This window comes from Trachinotus anak, unplaced genomic scaffold, assembly GCF_046630095.1.
Source record: "Trachinotus anak isolate AG129_WGS33_773 ecotype Australia unplaced genomic scaffold, CSIRO_AGI_Tana_v1 ptg000031l, whole genome shotgun sequence".
In the NCBI taxonomy this organism is placed as follows: Eukaryota; Metazoa; Chordata; class Actinopteri; order Carangiformes; family Carangidae; genus Trachinotus; species Trachinotus anak.
In genome coordinates, this window is record NW_027273882.1 from 575,152 (window position 1) to 592,277 (window position 17,126).

At 38.4% G+C, this 17,126-nt stretch overlaps 2 protein-coding genes across 2 annotated transcripts in view; one reads left to right on the plus strand and one right to left on the minus strand.

Moving 5' to 3' along the window:
- LOC139612078 (macoilin-1) overlaps positions 1-12,269 on the minus strand; it is a 38,797-nt gene extending 26,528 nt beyond the window's left edge. The window contains exon 1 of the mRNA XM_071467252.1: positions 12,132-12,269. The gene's annotated coding sequence lies outside the window, so the exon portion shown is untranslated. The remainder of the gene's footprint in view (positions 1-12,131) is intronic.
- rhag (Rh associated glycoprotein) lies at positions 7,289-16,294 on the plus strand. The gene is made up of 10 exons (XM_071467253.1): positions 7,289-7,578; positions 12,152-12,335; positions 12,432-12,582; positions 12,705-12,852; positions 13,123-13,289; positions 13,402-13,539; positions 14,044-14,165; positions 14,322-14,395; positions 14,537-14,610; positions 14,853-16,294. The coding sequence occupies exons 1-10, from the start codon at positions 7,401-7,403 to the stop codon at positions 14,925-14,927; spliced, it is 1,311 nt and encodes a 436-aa protein (XP_071323354.1). The 5' UTR covers positions 7,289-7,400; the 3' UTR covers positions 14,928-16,294.
- The last annotated feature ends 832 nt before the right edge of the window (positions 16,295-17,126 follow it).

Here is a 17,126-nt window from a genome sequence, read left to right on the forward strand (position 1 = left end):
TCAATTCATAATTATTTCAGGTGGTGGTTCTGGAGCTAAAAAGTCCTGTTAATTATTTTCCATAGACAGTGTTACATGGTGCACAGTCGGACCGGTTTTATGGCTTGGATCAGCATGAAAGTCTCCTGGGTGAAGTACATCAGTAAAAAAGATTATCGACTGCATCAGAAAATATCGTTTTGTTAATAAGTAGTGAAATGTACAAGTCCATGTGACTATGTAAAAGCTTCATTGGAGATTTTAATTACAACTCAAAAGATAGTCACGTGTGCTGGTAAAAGCAAGTGGAAATTAAAGATCATGGTATTGAAAAAAAATTGAAAATACAATCTGCTGCTCAAATCAAGAGGCAATTCAGGCTGATTATCAGGTTATAGATTATTTCTAATGATGTTTCTTGAACACTCCTCTAGGATCAACATCATGTCCACATTTCCTTTTCAGTAGCACTTTGGTCCACCCCTAGCATCTCACATCACGATCATTTAAAAGAAACATCATGCTAGCAGAGTATTAAGCATTTTCTTTTCTTTTCTTTTCAAAGATGTCACATTTGCAGAGAAGCTAGAGAAGCTTAGAGAAACTATGGCTTTTCTCTTCGCCCACCTTTAGGAAAACTTTACATTATTGGAATCAGTATTGGTAGAAATAATAAAAATAAAAATGTAAAAATCTGACAGAATAGCAAAATCAGACTTTTAGACTTGTTTGTTTTTTTTAAAACCTTGAACTCTTGACAACATCAATGGAATTAAGAAAATAAAATGATGAATACATTGATTAAATTACAGCAGCTGGTTTAAATGCTATTCCCTTTGAAAACAAGTGAAAGTAGTTCATCCCTTCGGCAGATTTTCTCACTTGTTTTATTCTGAATGAATACAAAATGAAAGAGATTTGTAATAATGCATTTTTCTGCTTCACACAGTTCATTGTTCTCTTCAGTCTGAATCCTATGAAATAAGAAAAGATCTTTTCAAGCTTCTCGTTCACATCGTATAACATCGGTCAACGAATGAGATACGACTTCTTCTTTAACCCACCTAACACTGACCTCTGCTCCTGCTGTCACATTGCACCTGGCTTAAAAGGCTGCAGCTGCACATAGAGATAATGACGTGTAGAGCAGGAAAAACATAACTTGGATTCAAAGCAAACGGCACAAAGCCTTTCACAGAAGCTATGCAGCATGGAGTTCATAGGAATATTTACTCTTTACATTAGTTTCAACGGCCTTCAGTAAAACATCTGCTGGTTCAAGGAAGAAGAATTCTGCAGCTGTAGATATGAAATATGTGCTGCACAGATGAATACAATTTTAAACATATGTATTCATTTTCCAAGAGAGTCCTTAGCTAATTTCTCAGCTGTAATGCTTGAGAATAAAGTGGAATCCACTGTATTATCTATTGGACACTAAAGAGACTGTTATTCACTACAGTGTGGACAGAAGTGCTTTCATAACTGCCATAACTAGAGTGTTTGTCTGATTCCAGTGGCCAGAGCCAACATTTTCACACCTGTCAAAGCGTCCTTGAGTAAAACAGTGAACCTCTACCTGCTCTATGGTCCAAGCTGGCCCTGACCTTTGTGGTGACATGCATAGAGTATTTTTAACTATGTCACACAGGGATGTAAAGAAAAGACAACTCCTTACATCCCTGTCTTTACTTTTTACATTTAATGACATTTGAGAAAAAGAGCACTCCTCTTGCAACTGCTGAGAACAATCAGATACTGTCCAAAGGTAATGAAAATGTTCACCTATAAACCATAATCCAGCCTTATTTTTAATATCTCTAGGTGGAAGTAAAATCTGTCCATCAATTCCGATAAAAGATCTCATTTTTATCAATACATCTATTTTTCTCACCAGTTTACCTCTCTCACAGCTCCATATCGACTGGTTACCCTCAGATGATAGCACTTCATATTCAAACCTAATACCTTTAACTTCCAGCTTTGAGAAGTTTAAGCTCTACAGGCAGGACAAACCTGCAGCACTGCTCTGAACCTCCTCCATTTATTTATTTGGCCTCATAGATCTGGCTGGATTATTGAAGATATTGCACAAAGTGGTGTGGAGCTCACGCATATTGATGTGGAAAGCTGCATGTGATGTTACACACTCAACCCCACCCAAAAAAACACTGATTGCTTTACGGTTTTGATTAATGAGGATGAAAAGACCTGGATTTTGTCTGTCACACCAAGTGGTCTCTGTTTCTAATCAGCCATATACATATCTCTATATGGCGGGATCCTCCAAACTGAGGAATGCAGTGCTGATCCCCTGAGTAACCATAAGAGGCCTGCACATAGCTTCACATGAGTGCAGAGGTCTGTTTCATGCAGTGTGAAAAGAGCACTCCTTGTGAAGACATGCTGGTCCTCAATGCAAGTGATAAAAAGTTAATATGTTAGGAGTAGGTAGTCGACCTTTGCATGAGAAAGAACTAAACAAACACAGCCAGAAGGAGGAATATCCATACAAAAATACCAGCTGTAAGGTGATGCCCCGCACACAGGACAAGGGAGTCAAAGCAACAAGTCAATGTACTACTGATAAAAACCTACTCTGATAAAGTTAAATGAATAACAGCTTGTTGGTTGTAAGTATATGCTAAATTTCTATATATTGACTTTTCTATGAATAAATTCAACTTTGCCATCATGAAAACTGACCTCTGAGCAGCTCTGTCTACTCTTACAGCTCAGATATGAGTAAGAACTTTTCACTGATTTGGGGAGTTTCATCAAAAAGCAATTATTAGAAAAATATATGAGGCAATGAAACTCCTAACCTTGGTTTGACCTTTACATGTGGCAGACTGAGGCCTGTCCAGGAATGTCCTGACGCAAAAGTTAAAGCGAACTACAGCAGTCATCCATCATCCACCTCCTTCGCTCTTTGATCCCTTACGTTCACAGAGTCGTGCTGCCATTGCAGTGGGACCCTCGGCTGTGACAGATGGACCAAGTAAGTATCATCTGTACGGTGAGTCTAGTTTCAGAGTCATGTATGTTGCATTACGTAACCCGTGGACCCAAGACAAAGGAGGAAGCACATTTAGGCTGATGGCTTGTTTATTTTCCACAAATCTGTGCTTTATGGTGGAGTTGAGATAAATCGCTTAATGGCTTTCCTGGAATGTAAGTTCACAGGGAGGCTAGATTAAAACTGATTGGATGAAAGAATAACTGGTTTTTTTTCTCTGCATTTTGCTTTAATGTTCAAATCTCAGATTCTATGAGCCTAAACAAGCCAACACTTTTACTTCCACAAGCAATAATAGGGTTTGATTGAAGAAACTGCCCAATTATTCCTTGCAAGACTACAAGAGCTTAGTACAAAACTGAAAATGAGCCATATCTGACGCAAGACTACAGGGTCAGTGATAAACTCCCGTCTTTGAGCACCACTTGCCTAAAACACAACTGCTTTCCAGAGAAAAACAAACAAAAATGTCAAACTAAGCATTCATTGAAACACTACTCGCATGGCTAGTTCCTCCACAGCCATAGCTAGTCAGCTAACCACTTTTATGCTAGCAAGCCAATACTGGCATTAGTCAGTCACAATAGTTTTTCAAGCTTTTTTTTTTTTTTTTTTTTACTATTTTCTCTGCACTGTGCCATTTAATTCTCTCAGTATTTTGTTCTCAGGAATGTTCATCATTTCATTCAGGAAGGAGTAATAAACTAATAAACGAAATACCTTTCCAAGCTAGCTAGCTTGCTAACCTGTCACCTGACTCGCGTTAACTGTCAGCAACTAAGCTAACGAGGTCGCTAACAGGAAAATAAGTTTTCCACTGTCTATAAAAGATGTACAGTACTTGTTCTATCAATAATAATTATTTTGTGGAGCAGTTTAAACTCAGACTTGAGGAGGTCTTGTGATATCTTGTGAATTGAGAAACACAGCTAATAAGCTAGCTTACTCCATTTTGGACTCACTAAAGGTGAACTAGTTGTAAAAACGTTTGTACAGAAATTACAATGCCACCATGAGCGAATTCATAGAGTCCACTGAAATGAATTAATTTTACTGCAGAGGTCTGACATTTTAAATGCTGTCGTGACTTACTAATACACATTTTAGGAAATACTCTAGCTCATTTTCTTTTCAAGAGTTAGATAAAAAAAACATCCCACTCTCATGCTTGAGCATTTTGCTACAGCCAGGAGACAGTTAGCTTAGCTTAGCATAAAGACTGGAGACAGAGGTATTACAAACCAAAAATTCATAATTTTTAATCTCTACACAAACAGCCCACAACAACAAAAATGTGGTTTTACAAGAAATGATGCTGTTACTTGACAAATATGAGATTAACATGTTATCCGTCTCCAGGCCTCAGCATTTGTCTTATCAAGAATCTGGAGCTGGACCATGCATAAAGCAAAAGCAACAACCTAAGAGCACTGGTACCTCTGGGATACTCCACTGTGAAATGTGAGAGTGAGAGCGTTTACTGTTATTGAACAGTCTTGACCATGTAAATAGTTCTCATGGTCTCTGTCAAAACTCTGTCCAAATACAGCTGAGAAGAGAAACATTGATTCTCAGGGCTCAAGATCACAAACTATGGACATAATAATGGGTTAAATAATTGCAGTTTGAAGTTTCACCCCTATACAAACATTTCTCAGGGCCTCCAGAGTAGCTCTATTAGTTAAATGGTAGGAGTCAAACTGCCTCAGTTTATTCTGTAATAAAAAAAAAAAACTTAAATTCAATTTTAAAAGACTAGAGCTACAAGTGAAGGAAGCTGGTGTGAGGGAGTATCTATAACCGTCATGAATGAATGACTATGGCAGTTGGACCACAAATCCTCCTGTGCTGTTCAAGTTTTTAAAAAAAGTGGCACTATGGCTCCACCCACTGAAAAAGCCTCCACTGTCTGCCAAATATTACGGCAAAACTCTGTAGTGCAAACTGATTGAGTAATGAGTCAGCGCGAGTAGATTAGTACTTGCGGTGCTACAGAGTGTTTGATATCTCTCAACATTTGGAAGTAATTTCCCAAAGGGTCTGGGAAAACCCTCACTACTCTTAGCTCCAAGACAAACAGAAATGTGTTGCTGGCAGTGATTAACTACTCTGCTCATTCATAAAGCTTCTGGTCCAAATATAGGACCTCTGGCCTGAGGTAATTTGGGGAGAGGCCTCAGATTGTCACCACACTCACTGTGGGAGCCACTTACTGGATCAGAACCTGCAGGTCAATCAGAGGAGGCGTAAGCTTGGATAGTTTCCAGTGGGAAATGAAGCAAAGGCATGTACACTATTAAACGATGACTCCAGACAAAGTTGATGGTAAAGGGCCTGAACTCTGAAGTAACCTGGTGACAGCTGCACATACTGTCTGCAGGGGTCATGGGTGGAAAGACAATGTTCAGCAGTTTTCAAAGTAACATGAGGCAAGTTTAGTACTGAATTACAGTCCTAGAGTACAAATTTTCAGTACTTTATATTTCAACTCTATTACATCTCAGAGAGAAATAATTTACTTTTTACTTCACTACATTCATGTGACAGTTATAGTTATCCTGATTTTGTTTGGTTGTGATGCTGCAACCAAGTCTCTGTTACTTATTTTTCCCAACATGGGGGAAACGGAAACAAGTTGAGAAAACAACACTCACATATCATCAACAAATGAAAAATATAAGTCCAATATTCTTCCTCTTTTAGCTCTGTTTTTGGTCTCTACCAACTCTAGTTGCTAAATTCTCCAGTATGTTCACCTGCTAGACTCCAACTGCGTACGTTCATGCTTAGCTGATAGTGTACATTGGTGTTTTAGAGCTTTTTAACTGAAAACAGCTGCCTGCTGCGGCTGAAAACAACAATATGAAAGCAGTGAGAGTGAACCAAAACAGCAATGTCAAGGCCAGACAGCTAAACAATGGGCTGAAACTCCATTAAGCTACATTAAGCCATGGAGGTAATTCTGGCATTTATTTATCACAATAATTGTGAATTGACACATTGTTATGATAAAACATTGATTACAGTCGCTTTAACTGATTGTAACTATGAACATCTGTATATACTGTCTTCTTCTTACATCAAACATATTACATATGTGCTTCCTGTTTGTACTGCATATCACAAAAACAGATCCATTCTGCTGTGCAAATATATTGATTGGTTTCTCATCATACTGTACATACCATATCTGCATTAACTTGTCACATTCAATTGTGTATTGTTTGTTTGTATATATGATACTGATATCTCTTCTAACTATTACAACCCAACTGTTCATGCTCACTCTGTAAATTTGTATCTATATCTATATACTACTCATTTGCACCATCTGGAATCTAATATCTAATCTATAGAAAACGTACCACTATAATAGAGTATCTCCTAATAGGATGTTTTTTAACATTTTCTTTTTAAAATTTGTGGTTCTGTGCATGATGTGATCATGTTTGTTGTTTTTGTTGTTTTCTAATGTCTTCCAACAAATATAGATATAAGTTCATTTTAATAGATTAGTAGTCTATAAAAGAGATAATTAGCTCCACCTCCATCAGCAACAACCCTAAAATGCTGCTTACACATTATTGCATTAGTTATAATCCAATAATATATTTTCTGAAAGGCTCCATTCGCCATGAAATTTTTACTTTAGATATTTTAAGTACATTTTGTCAATAACACTTCTGTAATTTCACCTATAAAAACTTTAAATGCAGGACTTTTACTTGTCACTTAGAATTATTTACAGTGCCATATCACTGCTTTTACTTGAGTTATGTATCTGAAACTGCAGGTGCATCAGTGAAAATGGTTTCATATCAAGGGAACAGGCTTGTCAGTCATCTGCACTGAGAAAGAGGAACAGTGTTCAGCAGAGTGGATAAAAGAGAAATAAGAAAAACTGTAATTGTATAATAGCTGCTATATTTTTTTTGCGTAATCAACAAATGTAAACAACAAATATCTCTTGTAGGAACATTTGTTTTTTTAATTATCTACTGTATTTTCAGACATTAAAAGATCCTTCTGAAGTTAAGTCAGTAAATCAATAAACATAACTTTGACAGTGAAAAATGAGTGGGAAGGAGCACTCATTAAGTTTTCTCCCCTGTTCGCTCCCTGGCTGGATGTCATTACGTTTGTGTTTTGCTTTGTACCCTCCAACTGCCAAAGAGGAAACCCATCCCCGTGAGCAAAGTGCATGAGGGGGGTGTGCACCACCCAGGCCCCACTCTTCTGGCCTGTCATTGGTCACCACGAAACATGCATCAGTTTAAAACCAGACACCACTTTCTTCCCTCCCTTCACACAGCATAACCCCTGAAAAACAGACCGAGTTGGTGAGTGTGTGCATGTGCGTGTGTGTCACACTGTGTGAGAGATAACCAGAGTTGGTCTCGGGATGCCTGCGTACGCCACCAACATGAGGTTCAAGTTCCCCATCGTGGCACTGGCCTTGGAGATTGTCACCATCATACTGTTTGCTGTGTTTGTGGTCTATGATGACGGCAAAGGTCATGGACACGAAGCACACCCCAATAGCACTCACCAGGAAAATCAGCCTATGGATCTCTACCCCAGTAAGTATATGTGGGGTTGCACACTGAGGGAGGCTGTGTTGCTGGATGTCTCAATGTTTGGTCACTCGACTGTTTTTGAAGGGTTTAATGTTATGGATTGTCAAGGTTTTTCTAACACGTGGCCTTTGTTGCAGCTTTGAGGGTAAATTTCTTGTTAATTGGGGAAAATTCATTTCAAATATTAAGCAAGGCACAAAACTTTGTGACACTTAAGAGAGGCGAGGTTCTGCAAAGCTAAGATTATTTTTCAAGTTGTTTTGCTGACTCTAGCAAAGTAAGTGTTGGGAAAAATGCAGGAATTAAGCTTATTTCTATTTGTTTTCTTTTAAAAAGGCAATAAATCTACAAATATTCAAAATTTCTAAGCTTTGGTTCTTTAGTCTTGAACTTTGAAGTGTTGAGCAAAGTGAAAAACCTCTCCTTCCTAGGACATTGGAATAATGTCAATTCTGTTTTAAGAGTGTTATTTTCTAATTACCTGCAAACAGAAATAGAAGAACTTGGAGGCTGTTTCTAGAGCAAGTCTGCTGAATGCAATAAGAGGAGTCATGGGGTCAAATTCTCGTCCGACACAAACTCTATTCACACGCATGCAGCTGTGGAGCCAAGAGGATCCTGCAGGGAACAGTGTCAGTCTCATGCAGTGGGGGCCACATGTGATTTACATTAATGTCTCAAAACACAGAGATAATAAAGAGCAAAGGTTGGTGGTCAGTGAAGCAGAAAAATGCTGTTTGAATTTTGTCTAGCATTTAAAAGCATAAATTTCTAATTTGCTTAAATAAGGATATTTAGTGAGCGTGGAGCTGTTTCTACAGTTGACGGGTTTCTTTGCATCTTAACTACTGCAGCAGTAACATCTTTTTCACTGTATGACTGTCTGATCATGATTGGGTGGGGCAGGTGTGACCGATAGCGATTAGCTCAACAGTGTTAAGGCTGAGGATATCTTTTGCTTCAGAAGGGATGTTTTAACCATCTTTAACTGCCTTTTTTTTTTCTTTTTTTTTCTAGCATTATTTTGATTCCCTTTTCACTTTTTATTGTGCCAGGCAAGAGCTAAAATTTAAAGATCCTGTCCAGTCATGTTTAAAAATAATAAAATGTGACTGAGATGGTTTTTCCACAAGAAGGTTGATGTTGCTTCATCAAAAATTCTTAAAATTGAAACATCTCCTTTTGCCCTCAGAGAAAAATACAGAATATAATAATAATAATAATAATAATAATAATAAACATATAACATAATATAAGTAATAGAAATATGCAAATATTGTCCAGCTCAAAAATATCAAAAACCATGTAGTTTCCACATCACACTTGTGTAAGTCAAATATTGGATCAAGATTTGATCCAAACTATCTAATGTCTAAATCTAACTGATCTAATTGTTATATAATAAAACAAAAATCTCATTATGTACAGTACATCTTAAACTTGTAATGAAGGTTAGTACAGAAATTTTGCCTCTGATGAAAGTGGAAACAGCCTTCAATATCAATTCCTGAACAAACAGTACATCATTCCGCACAGTGAAGGTCAAACATCCCAGTGAAGTAACAATAAACACTTATTTATCTGCATTTATCTACACGTGTCAACAGTACAAAACTGCTGTTATGAGACGTGTGTGATGATAAAAAAAAAAAAAAAACGCAACATGCTTAGTTAACTACTTAAACTATGCTGAATGAGCTAAAGCCATGGCCATTTAAAATGCAACTGGATAACATGAAAAAGTTTAAGGCTTGTGGTTGCGTGCAGAGAGATTGACTATCCAGACATCTGTAATTAGAGGTTCAAAGCAAGACAAATAAGCAGCGAAACGTGGACCAGAGGAAGAAAAAAAATTGTAAATTTTAACAATAAAGTCAATTTATCTTAATAAGGAGTTGATTTGCAGAATGAAAACATCAAAGACAAGGACATGTGTTGCTCCAGCATTTCAAAAATGATTTTTCTTTTTATGCACTGGTTGCATCACTCTGCAGGCTGCAATACAGTAGGTCCTAAGGAGATTCTCTTCCTCTTGTCTTGGCTCACCCAATTCTTCAGAAGATTACTGAGCGTTACCTAACATCTGGGCGTGGTGCCAGCCACTGTGGCTGCTTTCCAACTTTACCTCCTCCCCATCCTCAATCCTGTTCACTAGAAGCCCCTACTACAAGGGAAGCAAGTCTGAGTCACCCAGCTGAGAATGGGAGGGGGGGGGGTGAAGTGCAAGCCGAGGGGCAAACAGGTTATCTTCAAAACAGCTCCGTGGATGTGAAGCAAATCAGACATTTACACCTCGACTCACTGCTGCACGGATCAGTGTTCAAACCTCTGATCAAGTTACGCTGCGGTGAACGAGGACACAATGGGATATTTTAAGATGATTACCACCACTCTTAAATCACTGACAGTCATTTTGTGCCAAAATATTTGGTCCCATTCTCCCCTTTATGAGCATAAAGATTGAAGAATGTCTTTTCAAAGAGAGAAATCAACCAAATTGATCCCACATTGACTGATTTCACAAGATTAAATTGGTGTATTACTTCTGACCAAGCAGTGCAGAATGTCATTATTAGGCTGACAATATGAAATATGACTTTAATCACCCCTGGATACAGACTGTATGAGAGTCCTGTGGATGAATCATGGATCATTATTCTTTCCCTCTAAGTAAATTATGGTATTTATAATGAATTTGAATGAATCTGTTTATACTGCTGACAATCAATCCCACAAAAAAAAGTAATAGCCAGGCAACAGCTTTGAGCGAACACATCTCTGTACCTGTATAAAAACAATCACAATTAAAATGTTTCATCTTCAGGTTCTGCCGCACAAAAGTAGATGTAGACGTTTTCATGACCCATGTGTTGAAAATGTGCCGACACACTGTATATGTAAATACAGTTGACAAAAATAGATGTGGATGAATTACATCTCCCTCATTAGTCTATCTTTGTAACTCTGCTCCACTTTAAACAGGTTCTCATGTTATTGTCTGTGTATTATGGAAATGTACTCAGAGGTAAACAAACATATAGATATCACCCTGTCAGATATGTGGACATTTATCATGTGTACCTGTTCTCTTCCTATCTACTGCAGATATTTAATATTCATTGTGTTAAGATAAGACATGGGTGTTCTCTTCAATGGCTCAAAGGAACTAATGTTAGAAAAAGGGGTTAAAAATGCCACAAATAAAAACAAACACATGTTCTCATAATACATAAATGTGTCCAACAATGGGATGTTTAATGTTGTTTAATGGAATAGTTCTGTGATATAAGCTTATTTGCTTCCAGAGACTTAGATAAGAAGATACAGATACCACTTTCTTATCTGTAAGGTAAATACAAAGCTACAGCAAGCAGCTGCTTAGCTTAGCACGAAAACTGGAAACAGGAGGAAACAGCTAGCCCTGCTCAGTCTAAAGGTAACAACATTTATGTACGAGCACCTCTAAACTTTTCTTATAAACACTTCATGAGACGGCCATTCTGAGCGCAAAGTCTCAGGCACATTTACAAACAATTCACTTTGCACTGCTTCATTTGAATGAACCTTACACCTGTTTGTACTGTGTGCTCTGCCTTGGTGGCAAAATACTACACAAATTTGAAAGGCAAATTTCAAGACAAAGAAAATATCAAGCAGTCAGAACACTTCTTGTGCTGGTCGTTGCGCCACCATGAAAAGTAGGGCCCTATTATCAATATGTATAATACTAATTTTATGAAGGATTATGTGTACTGATCTGATCCAACTCTTGTCAGGAATATGAATACGTGTGCTTCCCAAACTGTCAAACTATTCCTTTAAGACTCCAGAGCAGCAGCCTTTTCAAAGATGATGTGTGTCCTGTCTAGACAATAATGGCTACCTTTATGTTCACAATGAACTAAGGAAATGAAGCCCATTGTTTCCCAGCTTGTGCATATCTCCACCTTAATGTATTTTCCATATGAGGGGCTCATCATACCAAGCTCAAAGGCTTTTGGGCCATTTCCTGTCACGAAGATGACTCTTTGAGGGAGCTTTACAAGTTTTGTGTGTGTTCTTATAGTTCAAAATACAGATAGTAAAAAATGGCATATAATCCAAACCAATGTCCAACCCTAGCATCTTTTTAAGTCTAACAGCTGAGACTAACAGATAAGGGTTTGACAAGCGCCCCCTCCCGAAAGTTTACACTTATGAAAATCATATGAACCTAATAGAAACAGCCCAAGGGCCACAAAGTCAACAGAAACAGCGGGAAAACTTTTCCCAGAATGACATTAATAGTGTAATTGAATTGCTTTTCCAGTTAACAGGTCATGGTTGACAATGCAGCTCCTGTGTGAAGTCCAGCACGATTAATCACTTAAACTACAAAGTCCAAAGAAAACCACCATGAACAGAAAAGTCGTAGCAGATGACTAATTTCTAACTGAAGGCAGCATTTCATTAAACTGTTTAATCTGATTCAATTTCATGTCCACATTTAGCTGAGGCTAAAGTGGGGCTCTTACAACAAAGCAGGGCCCTGTCATCCACTCAGCTTCAGGACTGACCTCCCCTCTTGTGTCTCCAGTGTTTCAGGATGTCCACGTTATGATCTTCATCGGCTTCGGGTTCCTGATGACCTTCCTCAAGAGATACGGATTCAGCAGCGTGGGCGTCAACCTACTCCTGGCCGCGTTCGGCCTGCAGTGGGGCCTCCTCATGCAGGGCATCTGGCACCTGGATGATGGCAAGATCAAAATCAGCATCTTTAAGTATGACCATTTAGGAATTTCTGTGTTCCACCTCTTCTCCTTACAACCCTATCATTCCTGTTTTCCTAATGATTTGTTTCCTTCCATCTCCTGCAGAATAATCAATGCAGACTTCAGCACAGCCACAGTCCTGATCTCCTTTGGCGCTGTTCTGGGTAAAACCAGCCCTGTGCAGCTCCTCATCATGACCATCCTGGAGATCACCATCTTCTCCATCAATGAGCACCTGGTGGCAGAAGTGCTGGGGGTGAGTACATGATGACACATGCAAGTGTCATCATGTATAAATTCCAGTATTATGACCATACACATTCACTATCTAAACTGAATTGTGTAACTGATTGTTATGGATCCACTTTCCTTTTACAGGCTAATGACGTTGGAGCCTCCATGATCATCCATGCTTATGGAGCCTACTTTGGCCTGGCGGTGGCTCGAGTGTTGTATCGACCAGGTTTAAGAAACGGACATGAGAACGACGGATCTGTTTATCACTCTGATATGTTTGCTATGATTGGTAAGAGACAGCTACACTTTAAACAGTGAAGTGTTTCATTAGTCTGTAATTTTCCCTCACTGAGTCATCATTGGCCTCCTGCACATGCATGACTTATGCCACCTAGTGGACACAAGTACCCATGCAGCATGTACAGTCATAAAGCCATATTGACCTCAGCTGTGTATTTATCCTGTGGGGCAACACTGAAACGTGAAGGTGTCTAACTTGCAATGCAGTTTGATGGGAATGACACTGATACAAATGTTTCTTTATTACCCTCCTCTACAGGAACCGTCTTCCTGTGGATGTTCTGGCCCAGCTTTAACTCAGCCATTGCTGATCCGGGCTTCACACAGCTCACCGCAGTGATCAACACCTACCTCTCCCTGGCTGCATGTGTGCTGTCTGCCTACGCCATCTCCAGCCTCGTGGAGCACAAAGGAAAACTGGACATGGTCGGACAACTCTCATCTAATATTCACAGTAACACTACCTTAAGAATAAAAAAAATAAAAAAAAGAAACGAATTAAGTTATACACTTGTATTTATACCTTGTTGCTGTACAGGTGCACATTCAGAACGCCACCTTGGCTGGTGGTGTTGCCGTGGGAACGTGCGCTGACATGAACATCGAGCCATTTGGGGCCATGCTGATTGGATTAGTGGCTGGCATCATCTCTACCCTTGGCTTCAAGTACCTAACTGTGAGTTAAAAGTCAGAGCAAAGGTGAAAAATAAAAAAAGACGTCAATTGTGAGTGTTTTAAAATATCATTTTACATTTGAAAATGTTTGTTCGAAACATCTAGAGTTAATAGACACAATTTGGCAACAGTGATAACCGATTAATTGTTTAAGTAATTTCTAAGAAAAATTGGCAAAGAAAGATCAATGTTTCAGCTTTTCAAATATGAATATTTTCTAGTAATACTGAATGTAAACTCTTCTTCTATGATAGTGAATTGAATATCTTTGGGTTTCCCACTGTTGGTCAGACATAGGAATTTATCACCATAGACACAGGGAAGCTGGGAACATTCATCAATAATCAAGATAATCAGTAGATGAAAACTACTTGGTACTTGGTTAAAAAATGTTTTTGTCAGCCAAAAACAATCAACATATATTTTTTATATCAAAATGCATATTTCACCTTTTATAAAGACATTGGTTTGGCTGCTACAAGATGCCTCTTTTCCTTCTCTGCAGCCCATCCTGGCATCTAACCTGGGCATCCAGGACACCTGCGGTGTCCACAATCTGCATGGCATGCCCGGCATCCTGGGCGGGTTGGCTGGTATAGTGGCTGTGGCTTTGGGGAAGAAAGAGGGGTAAGGGTCATCTCTCTCATCGCAAGTCTTATGCATAGATCTAGTTATATATATACACACACATAAATGTAATGCAGCTTTGGAATAACTTTCTACTCCAGCTAAACATGAGTTTCCAGCTCTTACAGTCTTGTCTCCTCTCCTCCTCCTCTTCAGAGGTAATGCTGCCATGCAAGCTGCTGCCTTGGCTTCATCCCTCGGGTTCGCTTTGGTTGGAGGTTTCCTTACAGGTGGGTGGAGATGAAAATGAAAGCACGAACATGACACATAACTGTTAAATACTCTTGTGACTCAATGAAAAGGGCAGCGTTGATATAATTTTACAAAAGGGCAACATCTGAGTGATCAAACAATTCATTTTCTTCTTCAAGGCTTTATAATGAAGTTGCCAATCTGGGGACAGCCTCCAGACCAGAACTGCTTCGATGACTCTATTTACTGGGAGGTAAGAAATCCCGCTCCTCATAAATATCATCTCCAGTTTCTGTCTGTCAAACATTAAAAGTGACAGATGTAGCAGCCTCCGTGGTTTTAGTATCATGTCAGTCAGATGTGGTTGCCTGCATCAGTATAATGCAGACATTATCAGACAGTATTAGTGCATGTAAGCAAAGGACTGTACACTCATGTTATTTGGGTCTGTGTCATCATGCTACAGATAAATAATTTGGATTGCATGCTTTCCAGGTTCCTGAGGAGGAGGAGGAGAACGAGGAGAGCTTGGCTCATGCTGATCACTCAAAGAACAAAGCAGAAGCTTAAATATCTCCCATCATCCACTGAGCTCAAAACTGAGAAGTAAAGCCACAGATATAAGATTACAAAAAATAGAGGATTTACTCTCCTCATCAACACACAGACTTTAATCAGTTTTGTTTTGTGAGCAAAGATATCTTCATGCAGGGTATTTTTCACTTGACATTTATATCATTAATCCCATTTAGACTAAAAAATAAAACATTTTTAAGACTTTGAAAAGACACCTCAACCTTCAGGGATTTTTTTTTTTTTTTTTTTACACTGAAAGTTTTGATGAATTATCAGCAGTCATGGGCCACAGCAGTTTGTAGTTTCACTGCTGATACACAACTACTATAAGCTTTTCTTTATGTCATTTTATATTATAAAAAGCATAAAAGTGTTTCTAGATATTAGCATAGTGTGTATTTTTCTTCATACATTCTTTTATATTTCCATACACCTAGTATAAGCATATCTGCTGAGGCTTAGGTCAAAGAGGAGTTAAACTCAGCTTTGATCTGCTGCTTCACGTTACCTCACTGGAGCCCAGTCCTTCAACTCGAAAAGGAGTCAGAGTCAGACTGTGTGAAACCAGCATTGTGGCTCTGACATGGGCAGGGATAGTCACATGATATTCTTGTAACTAATGAACCTCTGCATGTCTTATCTCCTTTTGCTTACGAGCATTATCTGTCTATCTGAGTGCAGCTGTACAACTTCTTTTAACGCTATGCTTTCAGAGCTGTGCATTTGGCATGAGATTGGTTGTCACCGGGCAAGATGAGGTTTATGTTTTCTTTTTTCTTTTTCTTTTGACTATTTACATCAAATGTATTCTTACATGTACATACAGTTTAGTTCTTAGATGGATTGACATGGTCAGTTTTATCAAGGCCCTGCAATGTCAAATAAAAGAGCAACTGGTACTGAACGTATTTCAGACATCTTTAAAAGAACGCAACTTTTTTCAGGTGCAGATGTCTTTTTATCCACTTTCACCCTAATATCACACTATTATACATTTCTATCAGTTGGTCTATTTGCAGTCTCTTTCTTTTCTCTGTAGGTGAGTTACTGTTGGACTATATCTGTCAAACCTGCAACAAGCCTGATGTGTGTATCACAGGATCAGATTTCTCTTTGTCAAAGTGCATGGTGCTGCAGTGCTGGAGAACAGGTTTTTAGTGCGTTAAACAACAAAGCATAGGACTGCAGGGCTGGATAAAACTGACTACACACAGCGTTAATCAATATTTTGGTTTGTCAAGTGATTTATGATGCCCAGAACACTGAAACGCATCAAGATTTTGTATTTTTATACAGCGGGCATATGCTCTTATTTGTATAATATACTAATACTGTCATAATAAATATGTTTTTGTACAATACCAGTGTTTATGTGTGATTTTATGAAGGCATTTGAAATGGTGTTTCAACAGCAATATTAACAACAATTCTTAAGCTTCAATATTTGTGAATTTGTGGCCTTCTTAAATTTGACTGAAACTTGGCACAGTTTAGTCAGAAGTAAATGATGAATGCTTAAGTTAAGTCAGTCGATATACCCTACAGACTGGTGATCCCCTGATTTTTAATCTAGCATCAGGGATGGCTGACATCTGTGGTTTTGAAAGGAATTTGTTGACATCTATTGGATGGATTGCCATGAAAATTCCTCCCCCTTTTTTGTTCCCCCTCAGGATCCAACTTTTTATGAGACTCCATCATCTGGTTAAAATTTCACTTTGTCCAATACTTTGGTTTATAAATAAATACCTGCTAAATACACCAACAGAGCAAAATATGCCAGTATTAGTACATACTGTGTAAGTAACTATTTTTGCAGCAAAGAAAAGCCGAAGATATTCTGTATATAGCTCAGAAAAAAAGTGTCTCCATTACATATTTTGTCTACTAAGATCACTGACAAGTTTATCTTTAAACTGTAAAATATCCCAATCAGTAGCCCATATCGCTTGGTGACATTACTTTAATGATAAAATTTAGGGATCCTTATTAAAAATGTTTGCTTATGTTATGTCAGAAACTTTACTTTGAGGCCACAGAGGCAGACACTCACGCTTCTTCTTCGGTGGTATGTGATCACTTGCAAGCAGGCAGTTGAAGATTAAAATGTTTTTTAGAAACCCTCACTAGGTGAAATACGTATCAATATCTTGTAGTTTACAACTTTACCTTACCTATTTAACCCTTTTGTGA

Bases quoted from the DNA above. Each gene is read 5' to 3' on its own strand.
- rhag (XM_071467253.1), top strand. From the start codon at position 7,401: ATGCCTGCGTACGCCACCAACATGAGGTTCAAGTTCCCCATCGTGGCA. The intron at 7,579-12,151 runs GTAAGTATATGT...TTGTGTCTCCAG, and splicing joins GCCTATGGATCTCTACCCCA to TGTTTCAGGATGTCCACGTT. The intron at 14,611-14,852 runs GTAAGAAATCCC...CATGCTTTCCAG, and splicing joins ATGACTCTATTTACTGGGAG to GTTCCTGAGGAGGAGGAGGA.